Consider the following 25,676-nt stretch of genomic DNA (forward strand, 5'->3'; position numbering starts at 1 on the left):
ATGCACACCACAGTACTTCCCAGCATCCTGCTGTGCATGTTCTTAGTACAGGAGCTTGATTTTGTAGTTCTTAAGCAGGCAAAATTGCTTTTGAAATCAATAGGAATTCATAGGAATGAGCCCTCAGATAGAAGTGTTATCTATGACATCATGAATATCATGTTATAAAGCTCTGAGGTTGTACCGAGGATTTTCCATTCAAGCCTCAATTCAATTCAACCTTTCTCTGCTGATGAGAAGTGACAATGTTAGCACAGTGTCATCTAATCATCCCATAAACTCTCAGCTCATTAAGCTTCTCTTTTCAGTTCCTACTCAACCGCTCTTATTTTTTGCACCATGCAATGTAAACTCTGCAGCACCGCTGACTACAAATGTATGGAAATGTATTTCAATCAAAGGTATACTTTGCAATGCAGAACATACTGCTACATTGGGCACTAGAGGGCAAAGTGAGATTATAGCTAAAATGCCACAGTAAAATCGTACAGTGCCTTTAAAGCAGTAAGAATTGTAGGGGAATAGGAGGGAGTTTATTTTGCTTTACCTATTCCAGTCAATTTCCCTGTGCAGACAAGACCAAGAGTTTTAGAATTTAGCCTATTGTGCCATCGTGTTTTCTAAAATCTCTAAATTTTAGGTCCAATCCTGCAAACCCTCATGCCTGTGACTAACCGTACACACCTGAGTTGCCCCATTGCCAATAACAGAACTACTTACAGGCATAAGCGTTCGCAGCTTGGGCGCACCGATAGTAGGTGCCATAAGACTTCAACAACGGGGAGGCTCCCCAGATTAACTTTCACTCCAATAAGAAGGAGTCAGCAATTTCCTCACAGATGTGGCGGGGGGGAGGGGAGACTGTGTGTATGTATGTGAGAGAGAGAGAAATTTCTGGCACCCCTGAGAAGCAGGGCAAAGGCTTGGGAGGACTCCGGGGTGTTGGAGAAGCTGAGGGAAGAGGAAGTAATTGTTGGGAAAGTACATGGGAGTGAACCTGGGGGTTTGTTGAGTGTGGGTGAGAGAAGTCTGGAACAGTTTGGGGTTTTTTTGGGGGGTGAGATTTTTGGGGAGCCTCCCTCATGCAGAGCAGACCCTGACTGACCCCTAGCCTCTCCCATTCAGTCAGGCACATCTGCCTCATGCCTCCCTACACCCCCCCCCCGCCAGTCCCCATATGGCCCTGCACCCCTCACTCCCATTTAGCCCCTGGCTCAATGTTGTCACCCCACTAGCTCCCAGAGGTGCTGGAACACGGGGTGCTGGGTTGCTGCAGCACCCCTGGCTTGAAGGGATTTCTGTGGGACCGGGACAGGGTTTACAGTTTGGTTCAGTGGCTCTCAGCATCCCAGATACACATTTTTCCAGCACCCTGCTAGCTCCTGTGCCCAGCCTCGTCTTCCCCCACCAGCCCAGTGCCTGTGCCCCGCTCTCTCCGTCCCCATATCCCGGGTCTCCTCACCTGGCCCCGGGGCAGTGCGCGGTGCCTCTGGCGGCCCCAGCCCCTCAGCCGGCTGCCCTCTCTCGGGGGGGCACAATGGGCGCAGCGGCCCCTGGTGGGGGGACGGTGTAAACGCGCAAGAGCCTTGCTTGGTGCACGGGGAGGGGAAGGGCTGGGAGCTCCCCTCATTGCGCGGCTTGCGCTAGGGGCTGAGTGTACGTCGCGTAGGTCCAGCTGCTTAAAAAGAAACCAGCGTTTTGAAGCCGCCTTAGGCGGTTCAATGTTCTGAGCACCTCCTCCGAATAGCCCGCTGGGGGCGGTCACCCTTTCTGGGGCGGGGAAGCTGATTTCTACCGCTCACCCCGCTGAAAGCAAGCAACCGCGGTCCGGACAGGTCCGTACGCAGGAGCCTCGTCTACATTAGGGCACCCGCTGGTTGAACTGAACTAGTCATCGCTGCTTCGAGGCAGTCTCCCGGGGGCATTGCCCCAGAGCAAGGCAAGCTCCGAGCCAAAGGCTGGTGCTGAAGCCAAACAAAAGCAAAAGGGGCTGCTGGAGGACCGCTGGGTGTTCACAGTGTAAGAGAGACAAGACAAATACCCTCCCAGAGACAGCCAAGAAGACCTAATGATAATCATGAAAAGGCTATTGCAGAAAATGGCCAGAAGCGATAATCCAGAAATAGCCCTGGCAGTAAGATGCCTGCGGATTCCGCAAGCTCTCTGAAAGCAAGACCTCCTTCATGTCGCTGGACATAGAGGTGCCCAGCTGGGTTTTGAATGTGAACATAATGCAACCAAAATGACCGTACACTCTACCGGGGTCGGGTGTAATAACGTTGCTGCTTGTGTGCGCACACAGCTCCAAAGAAGAACGCTTATTGGCCTTGACACGCCTTTGGGGTAGGGGGCGGGATGTAAAGATTTGTCCGGTTTAAAACCAGCTCTGCTAGGCTCGGTTTTGCGGGTTAGTTCCGCGCTGGCGCTGTGAGGAAAGCTCTGCACTGAGCATTAACGCTGTACTCATGTGGACGCTGGATTTCCTTCCCCAAAACGGCGCATGCTGGATTTTACTTTGTTTCCGGGTGCAATTTAAGACTATAAAGAGAGTGAGGCTGCAAGAGCTCAGAAATCACCTTTCTTCTGCCTGGGGGTTACTGCGATAGCAGAGATCATCAGACATGTGAGCTAATAGCCTCCGGGTTTAATTGCGGGGGGACGGAGGGGGCTGCAGCAAGGGGCTTTTGCAGAGGGGGCTGCAAAGCATCTGTAGAATTCAATTCCTGCCTGTTTGCTAGAACCTGAATGCATCGACCTTCGGGATTTGCAGCAAAGCTAATTTGTGTGCTCAGGCTGATCTTCAAACATGAGCGCCTAAAGTTAGGCTCCTAGATTCATATTTAAAAGTAAAAGTTAATAAAAAATAAAAGTAACCGGACTTTTTACACCCTCCGTTCCTATTGACGTCATTTATAGTTGTAGGTGCTCGGCCGTTCTGAAAATCAGGCTCCTTTCCTAAATACGGAGTTTGAGTCCCAATTTCAGGTTCGAAAGGTGGTGGTCTTCCCCTCCCCTTTCTGATTGGAAGATATTAGTGGTTGCTTGATAGGGGCAATACAAGGAGTTAGTGGGGTATTGGGTGAGATTTGGAAAGTTTATTTTTAGGTCTCTCTCTTTGGGGTGTGGGTGGCTGTTTCCTATGGGATATTTACACATGAGCGGAGTGGGAGATGGAACCATTTTAGAAAACAAGCAAACAAAAAACCCTGTTCCTGCTGAATTTAACAGTGTAATTGGCCAAGTAATTAGCAACCTGAATCCTCTAACGCAATAAAGGTTTGAGTTCCAGAAGGGCTGAGCACTTGCAGCTACTACTGAAGTCAGTGAGGTGGTTGGTCGATAAATATCCTGTGGTGGGAGAGGATAATATTTCAGGGGCAATTTATTCCAATCATCTACATGCCTAAACATGAATGGAGCATATTTTTTGCATTTATGTGTCAGATGGTGAGACTCAAAGTGCAATCTAGGGACCAGATCACCCTCGCCTATTGAAAGAGCCACAGGACATGGTAAACACGCAGCACCTCTGAAAAATCAGGTCATACATTTTCATTATCAGTGTCATTCAATTATCCTCTTCTCCCCTCCAATACTTTCTCTGATCCTCTGTCTTTGTTAAATGTTTTCTTCATACTGCCAATTACTTAAGAAAAATCTAGCCTGGTTTCTGAGTCACTTGCTTTTGCTCTTACTATCAGCTATAGTACTAAGGTTTCTTATCTTGGCAGGCCAGAGCCTTAGTAGCTTCCTTTGTACTATAGCTGGAATACTGACTTTATAGTTTGTCTTCCTCGATAAGAAATATCTGGAAAATTTACTTGTATAAAACAAAAACGTTTCTTCAACTGCTAAAAATACCTAGAATCCTTTCCAGTGGTTCGCTGTCAAAATAATACCGTGCACCTTGTTTTGTATTATTTGCTTTCCTAACACACAATGTTTTCCATTTGGCCACCACCACCATTGAGTACAGCCCTGAATTCCTTATCTGGACAAAAATCCCACTGGCTCTTTTGCAGATTTTTTTTTAAATTATTATTCTGAATTTCTTAAATAAACTTTTGCTGCTCCATCATAGAATTTACACTATTGCCTTAGTGATGAGAATGAGTCCTGTTGCAGCTTCACACACCCATTCAAAGAGGGTTTGCTGTGGTGAAAAAGACTTTTCTAGGCATCATCTAGGAAGCAAAAGAGCCCTGGTAAGAGTTAAGGAATTTTAAAACATAATAATTAGAGGATATTATTTAAAGGGTCCTCTGTTAGACACTGGATTTAAAAAAAAAGCTGAATTTTTTAAAAATACAAATTGACATTTTTCATTGATTTAAAAATTCAGCTTCTTAAACAGCAATATAAATAATATAAAGTGATCAACTCAAATGATAGCAGTTCTTTATTACATCATAAACTCAAGTTTCTTCTGTGCAGCTCTGATTTTTATAAATTATAAATGGATTAAGATCCATTATTGAAAAAATGAGTTTTTATTCTATGGTAGGAGTACTTGGCTATATGGTGTTAAGTTTGTGAATTAATATCTGAGATGATAATGTTTCCCCAAATCCACATATGCCTACACAATGAATAAAAGTGTGTTTGCATTTATGTGTAAGAGGGTGAGTACCAAAGTGCAATGTATAGGTCAAATCACCTCCTTGCATAAAAAGAGCTACAGGAGAGGGTAGTTAACCTTAACTCAATGAGGTTCCCCTCAGAGAGTTTTCTCTAGATCATTCCTTTGAGTTTGGCTCCCAGAATCTCTTCACTCGCTTCAGGTCCCCTGAACTTCCTCTAGCTTTCTGGCAACTCTGCTCCACTTGAGCTGTACAGTCAAGGACTCTTCCATCAGCCACCACTTCTAGATGTAAGTGTTGTCCCTTTCACCCAGGTGTTTAGGTTTGCAGGGTTGTTTCCATTAGGATAAGAAATTGATTGTGAGAGTCAGGGATGTTCTCAGCGTAATTTTTTTATTTACTAAAAAAGTGAACACAGTCTTGTTTTCCTGAACACAGTAGAAACATAACAGCAGGCAGTTCCTTTGCTCAGAAATCAGATCCTCACAATCACTGCTTTAGTGAGCTCTTTGCTGTAGAAGCTCTGTGTCTCTGCTTCTTCTTCTCCTGGCTTTCCTCTGCCTCAAACACAGCATGCCAACCAATATCGTAGCCTCTGCTTTTGCAGCCAGGGAAACAGCTCAGTCCACAGGGTTTAGCTCTCACCTGAAATATAGACTAACAGACATGCATCCGACAAAGTGGGTATTCACCCATGGAAGCTTATGCTCCAAAATGTCTGTTAGTCTATAAGGTGCCACAGGACTCTTAGTCTGGATCTGTAAAAGCAGCAAACACGGCTACCCCTCTGATATCTGAAATATAGAGTATTTCCTGGGGCAGTAGCCCCCATTTTTATTTATTATTATTATTTGCAACTCCTATTGAGCCTGTAACAGAGCAGTTTGGCACATCCATTGGCTTTAATGAGGTCTATAATTGTCTTTGGATCCAAGATTCCCTTCATGGTAGCTGTTAGCAGCTTTCAGCCCAGCATAAAGAATCAAAAAGTTTGCTTTAAGATGGTGAACATTTTAATTTAGGGCCAGATCCTGGAAAGTGCTGAGAGTCTCCCTGCCATGGTTAGAAGTCAATGAGAGTTGAAGGCACGTAGGACTTGGGGAGTAGCACTCAGCACCTTGCCAGATTAGGCTCTTAATGTTTAGGACTAAACTGTGAGCCTCTTGCCCACACTGGTAAGCAATTACTCACATGAGTAGTTCCACAGAAATCAAGTGGCACTACTCATGTAACTGCTCACTACCGTAAGTATCAGACTCGCAATCTGGCCCATAGTAATTTGTTTTGCCCTGATTTATGACAGCCATGTTTTTAGACTCCAGCCACCAAGCTCTGGAACTGCAGAAGCAGAGAAGACCAGAGCAAGAGAAACCTTTTAAATATTCCAGTTAACTTTTTTCTATTCCCTGTTCCTCTATGTCAATTTTATCTTTCTTAGTACAATGTCAGGTTGAAATAATCACTCTCACAAAGATTAAAAGAGTAAGGCCCTCAAATAGAAGGTATTTGAGATTCAAAAGTACTTGTCAAACAAAAGTTTGGAAAGAGTTTATTTTTAAACAACTACTTTGCCCTACTTTGCTCACAGCTCTTAGGCTTTAAGGATGTGGTTATTGTTTGTGCAGTGCATTAAAAACCACAACGTAGAGATCCATGTCTCTTCCTTTTGGGCTAGACCAGAGGTGGGCAAACTACAGCCCACAGGACCCTCCTGCCCGGCCCCTGAGCTTCTGGCCTGGGAGGCTAGCCCCTGGCTCCTCCCCTACTGTTCCCCCTCCCCTGCAGCCTCAGCTCGCTCTGCCGCAGGTGCACTGCTCTGGGTGGTGGGGCTGTGAGCTCCTGGGCAGGCCTGACCTGGTGCTCTGTACTGCGTGATGGCGTGGCTGGCTCCAGCCGAGCGGCATGGCTGTAGCACCGCCAGCCACTGGTTGCTCCAGGCAGCGTGGTAAGGGGGCAGGGAGCAGGGGGGGTTGGGCAGGGAGCAGGGAAGTTCAGGGTGGTGGTCAGGGAGCGGGGGTATGGATAGGGGGCAGGGCAGTCAGAGGCAAGGAACAGGGGGGTTGGATGGGGCAGGGGTCCTGGGGGCAGTCAGGAATGAGAGGAGGGGTTGGATGGGGGCGGTGGGGGGCAGTCAGTGGCAGGGGTTGTCAGGGGACAGGGAGATTGGATGGGGCAGGAGTCGGGGGCTGTCGGGGCAAGAAGCAAGGAGTCAGATGGGAGTGGGGCCTGGCCACACCTGGCTGTTTGGGGAAGCACAGCCTCTGCTAACTGGCCCTTCATACGATTTTGGAAACTCGGTGCGGCCCTCAAGCCAAAAAGTTTGCCCGCCCCTGGGCTAGACTGTAACCTTATAACTTTTCCTGTGTGAGGGAGAATGCACAGCTGCATGGCTCCAGGAGCAGCCAAGAAAATGAGTCACAATTCCTCTCTTGCTGTGGGGAGCAGCTAAGTTACTTCACCCCTTTTTCTCCACCAGCTCACTCTTTGCTCTGCAGCCAGCCAGCCACTCTCACTGGGGATGGGGGAAATGAGCCACAGTTCCTCCCACTCTCCACCCTTCACTTCCTCATTATCTACTCTGTGGGCAATGGCAAGGGAGTAGCTGTGTTCTCTTCCCCCACATTTTGAGTCACAATGTCACTGAATATCCTCTTGCTCTTGCCCTATGAGGCAGGGGAACAGATGTTCCTTCCTTACCATCTGTAGGCCATTAATTATTTTATATATTTTGGTCACGTTTCCCCTCTGATTTGTCTCCTGTTTCAGTCTTTACAATCTCTCTACATCTGTGAGTATTTCCATGCCCCAAACACTCCTGTTACCTCTTGCTTATCTGGCTCTAATTCTGCAATATTTAGAAGTGGATAAATCAGCTAAAACAGTACAAAAATTCAGGATAAAGCATTGTAATAAGCTACAAATTAAATTATATCAAACAATAAAATATGGGTATCATAACTTCTGCAATGCCTCTGGATGGCCTCTAAAGTGATAAGTAATATAGTCTAATGGGACACACATTCATTCCCTTAATCTACTCCATCAGTGACAGTGTAGATTGCTTTGTCCTGTGTCTCATTATGTGTATTCTTGTTACTGACAATGCTACTTTGATATATTTTGTCATGTCTAGTTATTTAATATATTCTAAATTATTTAAAATGCAAACATCTGGATCAAATAAATCAAACAGGTACCCAGCAAATCTTGTATATACAGGGTCAGATGCGATCAAACATTTGCACATTTCCAAACTATAGGCATAAAAAGTGCAGTCTCCATTTCCAGCGAAGTAACAGAAACAGCGTTATGTAGCATATTTATTTGCTTTGGGGTCACTTACAGTCTGATGAAAATTAAATACCATCACGTTATCTTTTCTATTTATGGATACTTGTTTAACTGGCTTCTGTATCACCCTACAGTCTTCTCCAGAATAGTGTGCGTTTAATTTTGCATGCGTACTCTCAACTGGCCTTTGAAAATACCCCTTCTGACTAACCGCAAAAACTAGTGGAACTGAGTCCAGAGGAACTATTTGTAATAAGGCAAGAAACATGCCTGAACTAGTGCCTGTAGAAAAATGATAAAATGAACGAAGATCCCTTAAGTTAGTGGTTCCTTCCTTTTTACTAGGAAAGTGTCTACTTTGCTGTAGTGCTGCTTTCAGTGACGCTGGGGGAGAAGGAAGGAGGGGTAACCTCCTAGCAAACAGCTGTTGCAGCTGTGACCAGAGAGGGAGAGAGACAGACGCAGCAGTGACCCATCTCCGCACCAACTAGTAACTCTTGAGCAAAGGTAAAACAAGCAATCCAACCCATGCAACTGCAGAGAAGCGGGGGAGGGATATGCGTGCAGGAGGAAACATGCTTTTTGTGCTGTTTTTCAGTTTTGTCCTTCCCTGTCCCAACCTAAGCTGTAAAGCTTGGGGAGGAGGAGGAGGAGGAGGGAAGGAAAGGGAGTGTTAAACTAGGAGCTCAGACCAGTATGACAAAGGAAACCAGGGCAGCAGAGGGGGTTTTCTGCCAGCTTCTCATTTTTTATTTTATTTTTTTAAAACCCTCGTTCTTCGGTTTCCAAGAGCTGTTGCTTCATCAGTGTCTATTTCATGAGGTAGCAGGTGTTCCCTTGGGGGCGGTTGGAACTGTATAGCTACTAATAGGGGGTACTGTTTAGCTCTTTAAGCTGTTCTGGGAGATTCCTCCCTTGGAGGAGGAAGTGACCCTGGCTGCAGTCTGTGCCCACACCAGACCTACCCAGGTCATCATGATCTCTGGCCTTTGGATGTACTATTTACTATCATAATGGAGAGAAGCCTTAAGAGGGTATGATGGAGGTTTACAAGCCCACTGTCAAATGCAGACACCCAGGTACTAATGGTGACAGTCCCCACTGAAACACAATTCTATTAAATAATACAAATAGTAGTAATATGTAGTTCTGTAATCCTCCTATTCCTGAAAAATAGCTGACTTTCCAAACTAAAGCTATAATGCTGTTACAATCTCATATTCTCGGCTGGACAACTAAAGCATAAGCAGGTCTATGCTATCTGCCTGTATATTTTAGGAGGAAATAGGACACCCCTGTTTTGCAAGTTATGCATGCTGAGGGAAAACTGAGATCCAATATCTAATGCAGTCTCTCACTTTCCCAGACCTGTGGGTGTGCAAGAAAAAGCCAAGTTTTTCTTCTGAACAAGTTGGGATTCACCACTGGGTCACGGCATCATAGAGGTTTCAATGTATTTATGCAAATTAATAGTTATAACATTATAAGAATTACAACTAAAGCACTATCCATAATAAATTCAGTGGGCTGGGTTTGTTTGCAGTGATGCATATCTCTCTCTCTCTCTCTCTCTCCATTCAATTCTCAAAACAGGCAGGGTATTGAAATGCATAATATTTCTATTGAACCTTTCATCTAAAGGATTTTAAAAGCACTTGACAATATTAAGGGATGTTTTCTTAGATCACCCCTGTGAAGTAGAGAAGTATGTCACCCCCATTTTACAGATGGTGAAACAAAGGCACAGTGAGTCTGTGCGACAGATGTAGGAATAGAACAGCTATCTCCAGACGTCCCGTCCTGTGCTTTATCCAGTAGCCCATGCTCTATCTCTAAGAATGCTGCAGGATTAGGCAAGCCAATGTAAATGTGGAGGGATTCCTGCTATGACACCAAAAAAGGTAGGAAATCTAATTAAAGCCCAACCACCTTTTGATATTGACCCTTTAAGTGGAAACAGATGACAGTGGAGTTTTGCATCAGACCTGTGTAACCGGCTCCCTCTCAGAACATTTATTTTGCTCCTCAGACATAAAAGATGCTGCAACTCACATATAGGAAATATCAAAGTAGAAAGTCTTTGTTCTGCTATATTATTTTTCATTACATTTAAATCATCTTTCTTCCTCAACAGCTTTCCCCTCTTCCCTCAAAAGCACTGCATGGTAGGGACCTTCCATGGGTGAAGAGGGCTGGATAAGATTCCTCTTGGAACTCCTCAAAGACACTTCTTGTTGTAACACTGGAGCACCTCAGAGAAATTGATATTATTTCTATTTTCCAGTAATCTTTCTTCGTTCCTGGCTTGTAGAAAATAGCTTGATTGGTTGTTATGTGTGAGAAAGGAAGACAGACATTACGAAGGGATAGTCATGTCAAAGAGACAAGTTTGCATTTAATTCTGATTTAGGTCATTCAGTGTCTGGGTCACCCTTAGACCTTGCAGGAGCAAATTCCACAGTCTAGCTCCAGCTCCTGTGAGAGTTTGGTCTCCCATGCTCACAAAACTCCCACTGTTAGTTGACATTTACATGCTTTCCATAAAACATAACCATTGTGGAAGGCCCTGGTGATGGGAGAGGAGATCTTCCAGGCAACCAGGGCCAATCCCATGTATATCTGGAGGGAGAGCCTGAGTTGGACTCCATAGTCAGTGGGCAAATAACACGGACACTGGAACGATATTTTTATGTTGGCCTGTTGGGCTGATTCATTGTATACCAGTTGGAGCTTTAGTCAGGCTGCGAGGGTTAATTCCTAGATATGAGTTGCAATAATCAAACGTGGAGGTCTTGAATACGTTTATCACCATGCCAGATAATGGATGGTCCAGTAGTTAGTGCACTAGCTTAGGATGGGGGAGACCTACTTTAAGACCCTGCTTTCCCATGGACCATGTGTGACCTTAGGTAAATATCAAGACTATGTCTACACTCGCACTTTTGCTGATAAAACTTTTGTTGGTCAAGGGTGTGAAAAAATACAAGTTTCACTGAAAAAAGTGTGGCCAGCGCTATGTCGGTGGGAGATGCTCTCCTGCCGACATAACTCCTGCCACTCCTGAGGGTGGTTTAATTATGCAGGCAGCAGAGCTCTCTCCTGCCGACATAGAGCAGCTACGCCGGAGACTTTACAGCGGCGCAGCTGCAGTGTAGACATAGCCTTAATCTCTCAAGTCCCCTTATGTAAAATGGGAATAAAAATTTCCCTACCTCACTAGGGTGCTGTGAGGATAAATACCTGAAAGATTGTGAGGCACTCAGATACAGAAGTGATGGCAGCTTTAAAAGCACCTTAGACTGATTTATGTAAGTCCACAAGGAAGAAGCATGATTTTCTGGCTATTGACATAGACACACTTATTTAAAGTTTCAGCTCCTTTTCCTGGCAGTGGTAGACATATTCTGAGTGGGGGGTATAATTTGCTTTGGGGCACAGGCACAAATCATAACATAATACAAAGTAATGCATTTTGGGTTTGCTTATTTACTTTACCGTTCCTGCCTTTACAGCTGTACAATGAACACTTATCTCTTCATCTATTATTTAATCCAATTCTGTGGACACTCCTGGATATTTACAAATATGATCATCAGGTTCTTGTCATTTGGGAAAGGTAAGACTCTCATTCATTTTACATTGCTTTATCATTTTACTTTAAAATCCCTAAACTGGACATAACAAACTTTGTAGGACTCTCTTTGCGTTACGGTGTCAAGTTATAATTTCAGTTAAACTGATAGAATACTGCATCATTCAATGCAGATGAGCATTGGATTAGTTGAACAAAACAATACCAATACATCTGCACTATTTTTATAGTTCTTGCTGCTATGCTTCCTTTTCTGCTAAGGACCATTAATATTCCACAGTATTTGATCTGACTTACTGTAATATTTTGGAAGATAAGAGCTATATTTGGCCCTATAGTGACTGACTGAAGTTCAGGGATATAATAGAAAATGACTGACTTCAGAGTTAAAAAGAAATGACAGATGGTGGGAATACAAAGGACAGTGGTTTACACAAACTATAAAGTCCAGGTAGCAGATATTTTATGAAACATCAAACCGTCCTCTATTGCAAAGGAATGTTTCTGAAACCAAATATCCAGGTCCTACACAGATTTATTCAGTGCTCATTACGGTCACTTAACTAAAAAAAGGTATGTCAGATGTAGACTATTCTATGCCCTCCTTAGCTTCCCCACTATGTATACTACTCCCCAGCCATCCTTTCTGTGCTTGTCTCTGTTTCAAAAGGTCAGTGGCATGTGAACTTGACTTTTTGACACCTGGGTGGTTATATCTGAGGCTTGGCATGGAAAGGGTTCAGAGATGTAACTAATGGCACTGTGTTTTCTTCTCCCCTGCGGTTGTAGATTCTTTGGCTGATACCTTCTATTCTATAGGACTCGTAATGCGCCTGTGTCAGTCGTTGTCCATATTAGAGCTCCTGCACATTCTAGTTGGCATTGAAGAAAACCGTTTTCTCCCAAGGTTTTTACAGGTAAGTTAAGTTATACTGTACCAAAGAATCTCTGGCTTTTTCTGATTTGACATACAGATTTAATCTGAGCTGCAGTTGGTGCCCAGGAGATACTTACAGGACAGAATGCCCCAGTATAATTCCTAATGTAACTTCCAGCAACTCAAACTCACTTCCTTGCCCCTTCCCTATACTTAAGTGTATGCTCATCACCAGACTAGCATGCTGAGTATCAGAATCCCCAAATGTATAATGGAAAAGAGAAAAACAAACAAAACGTAATCTACTGGGTGACCAGTAGAGGAGAATGAAGGGAAGATTCCCTCCATGGGCAATTGAGTGTGCTTCCTGGAGCAGAGTTTATAGTCAGTAGGAGACTGGCTAATCCTGAGGGTTGAATTCTCCCCACTTCCCTCAGCTGCCAGTTCCTAACCAGTTCCCTAAGGCAGGAATGAGCAATGGGGAGGCACCACATGCCCAACCACATGTGAAGGAGGAACAGCAACTAGAATGCAAAGCGGTGGTTGAGAAACCCTTCCCAGCAGTTCAACAGGCTCCAGCTGCCTGAAGAAGGCATGGTTTGCAGGTGCTCATTGAGGGGGAGGATCTCTTGTAGAGAGGGGCGGGCAGGGAGAGAGGAAAGGAGATGGCTGGGCAGGAAGAAAAGAGCAGTTCTATTCTTTGATTAAAGGTCAAAGTTAGCACAATCCAGACATGATGTAATCAACTTACAAAAGGCTCCAGGCATTGTGACATTTTATAGGGATTTAAGTGCATACCTTTCGTTGTGGGAGTAAAGAAAGAGGGAACAGACACGAGAGAATTTTGTTACGGTCTCCCAGGAACTCTCTTGTTCTCTGCTTTGGAGTTAACTTAAACTTGAGAGTTTTTAGTCTTCTTCTCTAGGAACTGTAAGACCAAGAACTCCCCACCTCCTATTCCTTAACAGGTGAATATTGGGCAGGATTGAGGATATGAGCAGGTATTATTTATATTACAGTTGCACTTAGGTTCTGTCTTCATTGCAGAGTAGTCCAGGCTCCTTCCTCCTGTCCCTACAAAAAACAAACAAAAAAAAAACAGCTCACTTGGGGTTAGTTTCAACCAGGGACGGCTCTAGACATTTTGCTGCCCCAAGCACGGCGTCATGCCGCAGGGGGCGCTCTGCTGCTCGCCGGTCCTGCGGCTCCGGTGGAGCCGCGGGACCAGCGGACCCTCTGCAGGCACGCCTGCAGGAGGTCCACCAAAGCCGCGAGACCAACGGACCCTCCACAGGCATGCCGCTGAAGGCACCCTGCCTGCCGCCCTCCCGGCGACCGGCAGAGCGACCCCCGCAGCATGCCGCCCCAGGCATGCGCTTGGCGTGCTGGGGTCTGGAGCCGCCCCTGGTTTCAACCCAGGCAAGCTGGCACAGTTGCGGGTATGGGTTAGAACCTGGGTTCTGCTTTCACTCAAGCTGGTAATCTGCCCACTTTGCAGTAAAGATACAGGCTAAATCACTCAAGTGTTGATACAGTCCTTCAATAGTTTCCCTCATGTGCCCAGAAGGACAGACAAATTATTCTCCAATTCACTCTGAAAGAATCAGAGTGGATCACAAAGAACCATGGGATATGTTGCCGGAAGTCCTAGCACTACTCCTGGGTGAGTGCAGCACCAGTGAAGATGCAGTAACTCAAGTGTGGCGGTGTAGTGGGACTGCTCACACCCGAGTTAGGCTAAGCCTGGGCACTGATTACCCAGGCTAACTCTGTGCCTAGGGACATACACTTAGAGGTCTCCTCCAGGGTACTGTTCATGTACACAGACATGGTCCCTGTACCAAAGAGCTTACATATAAGATGAAAGACAAGTGTATATAACAGATGGATGGGGGAGCACAAGGTAACCGTTAATATGATTATGGTAAGTGTAACAAGCAGTGATCACAGCATACTGGTTGCCTGGCCATGGTGCACTGTTATGTAGACAGCACAGTCGAGATGAATTTTAAGGAGAGATTTGAAGGACGAACATTGTGGCTCTAAAATGTGCACAATCCCTCCCTGTAAAATCTATTTTGTCCTAAATGAATTTGATTTATTGCTGTCTTGCTCACTCTTAAAATGGTCAAATTATACTGTGGAAACATGAGTCATGTACAGAACTGAGTGGATGCTGTGATAGGGTAGCAGTGAAAGGAAATTCCACTTTGATCTTCATGTACTGAATGAAGACGAATGAAAAACGAAACCAGGCTGTTTACGTTTTGTGAAATGACTGCACGTGCTTCCTTTCCCCTTTTTAAGGACATGAAAAGACATGGTTTCTAATGGATTTTTTTTTAAGAGTATCGGGGCAAATACTTTACCATAGTCAATTAGGAATTGTAAAACCAGACAGGCAGAGAGAGAACAAGAAGCCACATGCAAACTCTCATTTACACAAAAAGAAACACAAGGTTTTTTTTCTTTTTTTTTTAAATAAAAAAAACCCACCCTACTTCCTTCCCAATTTACTAAGGTACTAACCCTGCCAGTTGCTCTGTGTTGACAGATCCCTGAGAGCCTGTGAGGAACCCCATTGACTTAAGCAGGGTTGTTGCTGGCAGCTTTCCAGTTTAATAATTTCTGAAGACTGCTCTGTTAATCCCTTTAATCTTTGCTCACTGGCTGAGACTGGAGTCTGATTCATTCCCCTCTAAGAATTTACTTCCAGTGTTAACATCTGAAGGGGAAGATATGGCCAGAGAGCAAAGATTAAAATTTGTGGTATATTTTAAAAATTTTCAAGATGAGGAACTGGATCCATCAGGGAGAACTGTGTTCTGTTTCTAGATGACTAGGGGCTGGCAATAGGAAATGTGTCCTCGCATGAGTTTGAAGAAGAATAAGCTGATGTGTGAACATTTTGCTTTATCTGACAGATGTGGAAGAGCTTTGTTGTTTGTTAAACTTATAGTCTGTGCCCAGAGTTCCACACAGGAACTGGTAAATAAGATATAGAAAGTGCTATACAGACAACTTCATTATATTCTAGTTACGCAGTGTTCATTTCATGACTTCATAGTGGGTAGATACTTTGCCCATTAAATAATTTAAATCTATAAGAGTTAACAGAACAGATTGTGTGGGTCAGTTGCTCAGCTGGTATGATGTCAGTGTAGCTATCTTGGTTTACACCAGCTGAGAATTTGTCCCTATATTTTAAACACTTTCAGTGCAAGTATAATCCAGAGTGGATTAACATCAGGTTTTTGGAAGCATTACACAGGCCTTCAGGATTTTTTTGGTACTGCTACAGGCATGAATGCAGCCTGGGGACCTAAGCTAAAGGAAAGAGGGGATACTGGACTTAGTGTAATATACACTAGAGTATCATGGCATCCTTGTTGCTGAAGTAATGCAGAAATCAGAGATACACAAACCATACATATGAGTAGAAGATCATTATTACTGTAATTATTTTCTTCTTGTCAGATAACTGAAAGAATCATCATTTTATTTGTTGTCATCACCAGTCAAGAAGAAGTTCAAGGGAAATATATTGTGTGCGTTTTATTTTTCCTTTGGAATTTACTGGATGTGGTCAGGTAAGAAATCAAAGTAACTTCATAAAAGTAAAGTAAGCACTTCTGTCAAATGGAACTCTCCAAATACAGTGCGTGCCATCTGATTTTCATTATTTTGACCTCGGCAGAAACATAGTTTTACATTGTAAGCAAATGTTTGGATTTGATAAAGCACACTGTGGTTTCTAGAATAATTGGTATATCAGTTAGACAAAACAAAAACCTATTACCTTATTACAAGAGTAAGCCACTGCATTAAAGTGTTCTATTTCAAAAGATTTGACCTAACACCAGTTAAGAACAGCAGCACAGCTATTTTTTAAGGAAGGGCATTCCCTAACACTATCTCTAATACTGCTTTTATACATCAAAGCAAAGGTATCTCCTTTTTACAGCTCATTTAGGCCACATCTACACTACACGCTAGGGTGTGATTCCCTTGCTCATGTACACATACAGTTGCTGTCACTGGGCTAGCATGAGTAGAAACAGCAGCATAGCCACTGTAGCACAGGTAGCAGCAGCAGAGCTGCACCCCCCAGTTTCAGGCAGGTTTATACTGTGTATGAGTCAGCCATGCCTCTGTTGCTGCTGCCCATGCTACTGTGGATACACTACTATTTATACTCGTGCCAGATCAATGAGTTAGTGCAAGAGTGTGTGTGAGAGAACAGGGGGAAAATCACGCCCTAGCTTGTAGTGTAGACATAGCCTTAGATACAAGACTTGTAGTACAGTAACTCACAACTGCAGGGCATTCATTAAGATTTTGATTATTATGCATTAAGTGGAAAATTTCTAGTTCTTGCCCCCGTGACCTGAAAGTTTAGGCTAGATGGGGCATATAAATGACACGGAGAAATAACAGTAGGCAAAGAGCATGGGAATAGAAGAAAGATTTGCACAGTATGAAGTTACAGGTGACTTCCAATGGAATGTGTGTTCTTAAGTCACTTACAATCCCACCCTATTAGTTTTTGCATTGGACATAAAACTCACCCCGGTGCAGAAGTCCAGTGCAAGAACTATGCGCTGCTTGAGTGCCACTTAAGTGCCTGTGGATTTCAGTTTCTTTACTTACATCAAGGAAGACCTCTAGGCTTAAGTGGCACTTAAGCAGCACATAGCCCTTGTGCCAGTCCTCTGCAAAGGGATGAATTTCACCTTGAATGCGTTGTTAATTGCATATTTAAAATTCATTTATTTGTACTGAGATGACCTTGCTGCCAGGATCAGCATTGGAGAGGTAGCTGAAAAGTATGGTATGAAGAGAGAGCTGGAGAAGGAAAATGAATGGCATAAGGGATCAAGAAGATTTTTGTTTGGGTTCTAAGCTTTTTTTTTTTTTTTTAATTATTCATATGCCTCTCCCCCCCCATTTTTTTTTAATTTTTAAAGATTCAAAGGTAAAAATAAAACCCAATGAAAATGCACTCTTCAGCTAAAGCGAAAAAGGAAGAAAACATCAGCAATGCAAAACTCCAGCATAGAATTGTCAATATGTAATTATTAACTGTAATCCTTAAAGACAACTATTATGGTCAAAATAATGGCAACCATAGAATGTGTCAGTGGATGAGACCTCATACATAATAGTATTGTCTCCAGCATAAATGTATGGTTCAAATGATAATGTAAAATGTTGCTAGTATTGATTTAGAAATATTTTGAATCTAGTTTACTTTATAGTTCTATGGAGTCCTCCTTCATATCTATGGAGAACATATCTTTTATCTAGTTCCCTTTCCTTCATTTGTTTACTGTGTGTGTGTGTGTGTGTGTGTGTGTGTGTATATATATACACACACACACGACTCAATCTGATTTGCATCACATACAATCATAATCAGTAATGGATAAATTAGCCCTGTCTGCTTGATTGTGTTGGACTCATTAAATGTTCTATTATGCCTTTGAGAGACAACTTCCTGTGTGTGGGGTGATGTGTCAGAATTCTGGTAGTTCAGCCGTCTCTCTCCTCTGCGCCCAACCAGCTCCCTTGGGCTGGTATGTAAAGGATGCTGGGCCACAACATCCTCACCAGTGTTTTGGGGTGTATAGATGGAGCAGTCTGAGTTCCAACGGAATGCAATTGTACTCAACTGATGTACAGGGGCATAAGGGGAGGGAGCTTCTTGCACATCCTCCTTTGCCTATTGCAGAGCAACTGGGCACACTTTAGCCCAAAACAAAAACTTTGCGTATATTGCAAAATAACGAACAAATATTAGGATGTATTGTAACTTTTATGTCTGCGGAACAGAAGACTTAAGCAAGCTGGGCAAGTCCAGGAAACCACTCCTAGTGTAACACTAGAACAATAGTGACTATCTGAGTTTACTAGGAATGATGTCTTTCTTATGAACTGAAGATCAAGGACTAGGACTGTTTGAGTATATAGTGTAAATTAATAATAATCATTCCTCAAGGAAAGTGTAAGTATTTTTTAGGAGAAGTACCTACTCCTTAAGAGAATTTCCTTCAACTATATTTGAAAACATAACAGAAATTTCACTAGAGCCAAACCCCAGGAAAACAACTCTGCAAAGATCAAATTTAAATTATTTTCAATGTTTCCCACTCTCTAGGGAATGCAAATATTGTCTTTAATTACTGGTTATGATTGAGCATCTGAGAGAGCATTATTATTTGAAATTACAGAATTCTGTTTTGTCAAGGCTTAGATAGTCAGTTCCATATTTTGGGGCAGATCTTCTAGTGTGGTACAGTGGCGTTGTGCCACAGCACTAGTAGATCCACTGTGCATGGTGTCGAAGATCACACTAGTAAAAGGGGATGCTTTGGTGGTATAGAGTCAGAAGGAGGCTCTTCTTTCATACCCTAACAACCAGTTCTAGATACATTCTTAATAGATACAAAGTTTTCTGAGCGTTAGGCTTAATGACACAGGGAGGGTGAATTCTGCCTGTTCCTACAAATCTGATCTTTCTTGCTTATTACCAAGTGCACAATCTGCTATTTGTATTATATTGCAAGTTTGCTTTAAAAAATATTTGAAAAATCAAGGAAGAGAGGAGAATGTACAGCACAGTTTTCCCTAACCTATTAACTTTTCCCTCGGGTGTACCATCCAGGATTTCACAAAGTTACCAATACTGGGGCCACCAGGAAGTTTGCTTAGGGCTCTGTTATCTGCCAGAAACAGTCCCAGCTAATGGTGGCTTAAACACACTTTTTTTTCTTTCTTTTTTTTTTTAAGAGATCTACAGCAAGTGTAGGGCCTTTCAACCGACCAAAAATGTGATCAAACCAGTCTCTCAAATCTTCAGAAAGTTACTGGTCACTCAGTTCAAATGAGCTGGTAAGAATTAGACCACCTCAGGAGTCTAAAAAACAAATCTCATAGAGAACAACTTGGAGTTCTGGAGTCCCATTATGACTTCAATTTCTGAGGAGATTGCTAATTGCCATATAGCCCTAGGAAAGAAGTCCCCATTATGACGCAGCAGGAATTCCACTTAGCTGACAATCTACCAACGTTCTGGAATTCTTGTGCAGTACACATAAGCCATTTTACTTTTCTGAGATGGCCAAATCCTACTCCCAGACCCTATAGAGAGAGGGAGACATGCTGAATGGAAACACAGCGTGAGCAACAAAACATTCTTAGAGTTCTGCCTCTAAGAAGCATTAGCCTTCATTTCTTCACACAAGGGGCTTTGTGGGCTTTTTGTAACCTCCTACTAAATCATCTGAGGATTCAAGTGTGCACATAAAAGGGATATGGGACTTATTGATGGGCCGTTTCTGAGAGGGCTGCTAGGTTCCTTGGTGTTCTCCTGGGTCCCTATAGCCACCTCAGAACTTTTTAGAATGACACCCATCTTGTGTGGTTACTTACTCTGACCCTCAGTTTTTTGCACAGTGAAGATAAGGGAAATATTCCAACGTGCATTTCTGGGCCCCAGGATGGGGGGCTGCCCTCTTACTGAACAGTAGTGCCATTTGTAACCATGGCAGTAATCCAACTTCTAGCCTGCTTCAATAATAATTTAGCAATAATGTTTATATTTGATATAAAAACAACTCTAAAAGACTATATTCTAGTGTCTGTGACATGTATGAGCCTCTCATTGACGTTACATGCATAGCTGAAGCTTATTTTCTGACAAACCAATATGAAAGCACATTGGAAACTGGTTTTCATGAGAACCTTCATGATGAGAAGTGCAATATAGAATGCACCATATTATTGTTATTTTCATCTCCCCACCATATGCCAGAGTCACAAATAAAAGAACGCTTCAGCAAGTTGGCTGTCTCCGGGTTCCGATGAGAGTTTGACACTAAATAAAATGGGTGCAATTTTTCTCTAACACATGTCGAGCATTCCATCCGAGTGGCTCAAACAATTAGAGTACAGGAATGTGGAATCCACAGATTTCTCAGTATAGGTGACTGTTTTAAGGAGTAAGATGTTTATTCATTCTTATTTTATCTGAATTTGAAAAATAAACACACGTTCCCCGTCTTTTTTTTTAAATTCTAGATACACTTACTGCATGTTATCAGTGTCAGGAACATACTATGGAGCTTTGACATGGCTGAACTACACACTATGGATTCCAGTATATCCCCTGTCAATTCTGGCTAAAGGTAAAAGGGAGGGAGTAGGCATGAGGCAAATTACTTGTTTTCTGAATCTCACCCAGTAGAGTTTGATCATTTTGATGAGTGTTTTTGAGAAATAAGACACGTTTAAACCCCTTTACTCTTATCTACACACTTTCATCTATCTTTCCCCTTTCTCTGTTTCTTTCTTGGTTTTTACAGGACAGTTCCTTTCTCCTGGAAAATTAGCAATTTGTTAGCACAACAAAAGCCACAGAACATCAACCTAGGATGCAGACACTTTTCTGCAGTCGTTGGTGTAGCTTAATTCTAGGCACCCAGTGCAAAGCGCAGACAAAGCTGGCAAATGCACTGGTGCAGCTGGCCCCTACTTGAAACCAGCTTATGCATGAAACCATTGTGGCTTATAGCAGTTTGTGCGCACTATCCCTGTGGCTGAAAACCCCAGCAGAGACGAGGACTAAGTAAATATTTGCTAATCCTAGTTATCAAAATGATTACAACTTCAGTCCCAAGAAAATGAATTAAAAGTAAAGCCATGCATGAATGCCAAGTATGCTGTTTCATACAGATTACATTTCACAAGATAAGGCAGTAGACCAAGACCCATTTTCATGCCTTAAATGTAGTTTTCTTAGAGATGGTCTTTCACTTAAGTCTTTTACTATAACTCCAGCTTTAAAAAACATCAAAACATTATTTTGCAGCATTTGCCATCTATGAATCACTTCCTTATTTTGAATCCTTCGGCACATATTCCATCAAGCTACCATTTCCAGTTGCCTTATCGATCTACTTCCCGTACATACTAAAACTGTACCTGGCAATGCTGTTTGTAGGTAAGATTTTCATCTCTTGTGAGCAGGATCTTAATGTCACTGTGCTGGAATTCACAAGCCTGAGGAGGCAAAAATCAATTCAATGAAAATTCTTTGTAAGCTGTGCCTTCTCCTAAGCAGTTCCTGCATTGACAGCTGTGTGGTAAGGGGGAGTTCATGTTGCTCAGGAGTTGGCTGGTCTGAATTCCAGCATCCCATTTGGAAGTGAATTATCTGTTTCTAGAGAGAGGGAGTGTGGGGAAAAGAACTATTAAGAAAAAAAGTGGATGGAAAATGAATATCATGTGTTTGAGACACCTTCATCATTATAGACGTTAATTCAACAGAAAGTCCTGAGTCAGGTCTTGATTCTGCTGCCATTTGTAGTCAATGGAAACCTTTCCACGGATTTCCAGTGGGCATTAGATCAGGCCCGCAATTTTTGTTCTTTTAAACTAGGTCTGACATCGTGTACCAGAACTCGTCCAGCCTTGAGGAGATTTGGAGCTAAATCCAAAATTCATAGCTTGCCCCACCATGTACGGTTACCGTGCGTTACAGCAAAATCCTGGATCCAAACAGGCCTGCAGTTTGGAGACGTTTGGGTCTGCATCTAACTTTCTGGCTGACCCCATCTGAACCCCCTCACATTTGGGGTAAAGGGTGCTAATTTTTCTAGCATGGGCCCATCTGTTTTTAAAAAAACTCATTGATCCTTTTAGATGAAGTACAGTGTTGGCTGGTTTATAAGGGATTCTTGTTTAATCCTCGACCAGTAAAATGAGGACACTAGTCATGACGGTGGCTGTGGGGTGGACCTGCTAATCTGGAAAAATATCTGTGTACTTATGCATCAATGTAATGGCAATAACGGCAGTATTATAATGACCCTATATATAGCAGGTGTGCTTGAAAGGTTCCAGGAAAATGTCTCAGGACCTGCATTGGCTAGATTTACTTACTGAGGTCTCATATAATGTATTTAGCGTGTGCATAGTCGTCTAGCCAAGCAATGGCATCTTCAGTGGCATGATACAGTTGTAGGCCACCGCTGAAACTAGTCAGCAGACATTCATCAAAATGTGCATCGTCTCCCTTGCGCCACAGCTGCACAAAGGGCTGTCACGAAAGCCCCAGCAACACTGGTTGGCTGCACAGAGACCTTGCCCAATCCTGGTATTATATCTCATATAATGACAGATACTTAAAAATATAGAACCTCTCTGAAAAGCCTTACTCCTGTGGGTTTAATGGGACCACCCACAGGACCATTTGGGTCAATTGTGGTTTTCAGCTCATTAGGGTTTTCAGGTGCAGGTCCAGGTCCACCTGTACTTTCTAGGTAAATGCTGGGCCTTTTGGAGTCTGCTTCCCTGCACTTACATTTTATGTTTCAATTTAGGTATGTACTTCAGCACAACATACCTCTGCTCAGAAAGGAAAGCTCATCTAGGAGCCAGCTACATCAAAGAGAAAAGGAGCTAAGTTGATACCTTGTCGTGTAATGAGGAAAATGCTGTAGAACATGCTATGCTAACACATTATGTGGAAATAATTTAGACCAAGATTTTCAGAAGTGCTTAGTGACCTTATGCACCCAACTGGGAGTGCCTTAGAGGTTCCCAATTTACAAGGGCAGGTGCTCCATACTTTCTGAAAATGAGTCCCTTTAAGGCATCTCACATTGGGCACTCAGACATACGCACCTCAAATCTCCCATCACTTTTTAAAGTCTTGGCCTCAGAGGTTACTCTATCTTTTTCTAACATAAAATGACAGGTTACAAAATGTGACAAAAATGTCAATCATATCAGCATTTCCTGTATTTTAATAATGGGTTCCTGTCGCAGCAGTAGCATGGATTCTGCATTTTATATCAGAGTAAAATGTCAATGGTATTTTATCATCTCACCTGTTAGACTATGTAACTCAGATGTACGACTATCATATTTGCTGGAACTGCAATAGATTATGAAGCAGAAGCTGGTGGTTCTGCATTTTGCCACATTCACACAAATACCAATAGGTAAAACTGTTCACAGAAAACCCATCCTCCTCCACTTCCCCCTCACCCAGCTTCTTAAAGTACATGTAAGTGACAAATGCAGTTACAGTGTCTATTCACTACAAGTCCTAGAGGGCATTTAACGTACAGAAGTAGAAGTCATAATTCTAATATATTTCCAGTAGACACTATTGAAGGATCTGTTTTTCTTAACTGTGACATCCAGATTATCTTGGAACTGAAGAAACCAGACAGACAGACACTCACTCTTTCTTAACTCATTGAAGTGCGATATAGTCAGTCCAAGAAATACTCTGCCTTTAAAAATAAGATAATGGATTGTATAAACTGTGGGCCAAATCCAGATTGTCTCACACATGAGAACTGTCCCACTGATGTCAGTGAGGTTACTTATGCAACAAAAGTAATTAGGATTTGGTCCTATGAGGTGGGGAACTACTTATATGTGAAGAAGCAAGAAAATAGGATACGCTTTCCTGGGGGACAAATTACTTCTCTGACTGCACAAGCTACTCCAAAATAACCATACCTTAACTTGTTCCCCACCACCCTTTGGGCTTGAATAAAAGACAGGAAAAATGAAGCGGATTAAAGAGTGAAATGAAAACACTTCGGGTCATGAAAATTCTCTTACCTATTTAAGACTCTGAAAAAGTGAAACCTAAGTATGCCTTTGTCTTAAGCCAACATTTGACTAACCAATGAGGGAAGGGCATCCCAAATTGATGATTTAGTAGCTCTAGGACAAGTCCACAGCCAGGCAGCTCAGCTGTACCTGTGCTACCACAGCTACACTGCTATTTATGCTGGAACTAGCTTGAGTACATGTACATGAAGAAAGGAATCACACTCCTAGCTCGTACTGTAGACATAGCCTTAGACAGGTATATTTGTACGTTACCTGGGAACAGTACACTAGAGTGGGTACCATTAAACACTTTGCTTTTGCATCCAGGTATTATTGTGGTGTGCATGCTAACATATAGCACTTTTGGTCAGTAAATCTCAAAGCGCTTTACAAAAGAGGTAACTATTATAGTATTGCCTGTATTTAGGAAATAGAGCAAATATTGTTGTAATGTTATTTAGTTACAAAAGCAAATGTGATGTTTTTAACAATGATCATACTGTCTGTTGAAGGAGGGATTTATGGGATCTGGGCAGGGGAGAATTCCCTCAGTGCAGGATCTGAGGAAGACGGAGGACCCACTTAAGAATCCTGGGGTAGCAGCTGTGCCTGGTGTGGGACGGGAGTATCAGAGGCAGGGCTGCAGCATGTTACCCAGCAGAGATTCCAGACAGCACAGCTAGCTGGGGACATGCTGCTGTAATGCAGACAGCCCACCTGAGGCCACTTTAGCAGCCCAGATTCACAAGGGCAGAAAAGGTGGGTCAAACTGAACTTAGTACACCCCTGCCAACCCATTCCACAGGCTGGGAGCTCTGTGCTGCATCTCTTAGAAGCACAGCCCAGAATCTCACCTTATAAAGCATATCCTGAAAGAGTAAAATGATGGTGGATCTCTAACATTTGTTGGAAAATGCTGATATTTTCCATTCTGTTCATAGGGTAGTCTGGTCAAAATTTTCAAACTCAAGTTGCTAAAGTAAGATGCCTTAAGTCTATGTTTCGGCACCCTAACAAGTGGCTTACTTTTCAGATGAACTTTAGACACACTCCACCAAATGAAGAGGGAGTTGAAGGTATTGACTGCTTTTGAGAATCAAGCCATTCTTATATAGGAGCCTAAATCTGAACTTAAGCCAACTTTTGGCATTCAAAAATGAAATTGTTTGCTGAAGTTTGTTGGCGTAGAAAGTTACTGATCCACAGACCTACTGTAGTTGCTGGTGCTGGCAATTAGGTTTACCATTTAATTCACTGTTTTTACACTGAACCACACATACATGTAAAATCCCACCACTAATATTGTATTTCAATTTGATAAATTCATATTTACTTAGTGAACATTATTTTTAATCTGTGCAATTTATTTACTTATTTTAATTTTGAATGATAGCAAACCTATTTTAAAAAAATCTTTGGTTGAAAATAGGGAAGTAACTACCAAACCTGATTTATCTGCACATGGGCACCTGGAGCATGTAAATGGCTTTCAGTTTTACAGTGTGTATATCAGTCAACATTGATTCTGCACTACCAAGGTGCAAGATGTCATGGGCCAGGTGTTCAAAACGCAGATACACTTGCAGCTGCAAAAAAATGTGTTCAGTTAATCTCAAACTACACAAAGAATTAACAGGCTGATTTGATGAATCATGCACTCATGATCTAGATCAGTGGTTCTCCAGCCGTGGCCTGCTTGTGG

The 25,676-nt window shown here is 42.7% G+C and overlaps 1 protein-coding gene across 11 annotated transcripts; it reads left to right on the plus strand.

Annotated features, from left to right (window-relative positions):
- The first annotated feature begins 378 nt into the window (after positions 1-378).
- Positions 379-25,364, plus strand: HACD4 (3-hydroxyacyl-CoA dehydratase 4). 11 transcript variants are annotated; one of them, XM_039544831.1, is made up of 10 exons: positions 1,628-2,623; positions 3,445-3,541; positions 8,217-8,378; positions 9,599-9,772; positions 11,384-11,487; positions 12,253-12,380; positions 15,818-15,930; positions 20,420-20,526; positions 21,210-21,341; positions 22,723-25,364. In XM_039544831.1, exons 5-10 carry the CDS (start codon positions 11,391-11,393, stop codon positions 22,803-22,805), a joined length of 660 nt encoding a protein of 219 aa, XP_039400765.1. In that variant the 5' UTR covers positions 1,628-2,623; positions 3,445-3,541; positions 8,217-8,378; positions 9,599-9,772; positions 11,384-11,390; the 3' UTR covers positions 22,806-25,364. The 11 variants fall into 11 exon arrangements, with proteins under 11 accessions (XP_039400763.1, XP_039400765.1, XP_039400764.1 ...); XM_039544830.1 differs by lacking the exon at positions 9,599-9,772 and having other exon boundaries at positions 1,629-2,623; XM_039544836.1 differs by lacking the exon at positions 9,599-9,772 and having other exon boundaries at positions 1,629-2,623; positions 3,445-3,512.
- Positions 25,365-25,676: the final 312 nt, after the last annotated feature.

This window comes from Mauremys reevesii, linkage group 6, assembly GCF_016161935.1.
Source record: "Mauremys reevesii isolate NIE-2019 linkage group 6, ASM1616193v1, whole genome shotgun sequence".
Classification (NCBI taxonomy): domain Eukaryota; kingdom Metazoa; phylum Chordata; order Testudines; family Geoemydidae; genus Mauremys; species Mauremys reevesii.

What these genes read in the sequence shown, in the direction of transcription:
- HACD4 (XM_039544829.1), top strand. Translation starts at nt 379, where the DNA reads ATGGAAATGTATTTCAATCAAAG. An exon ending in GTTCTTGTCATTTGGGAAAG is followed by an intron (nt 11,488 to 12,252) that starts GTAAGACTCTCA and finishes CTGCGGTTGTAG; the next exon opens with ATTCTTTGGCTGATACCTTC. An exon ending in CCTGTCAATTCTGGCTAAAG is followed by an intron (nt 20,527 to 21,209) that starts GTAAAAGGGAGG and finishes ATTATTTTGCAG; the next exon opens with CATTTGCCATCTATGAATCA.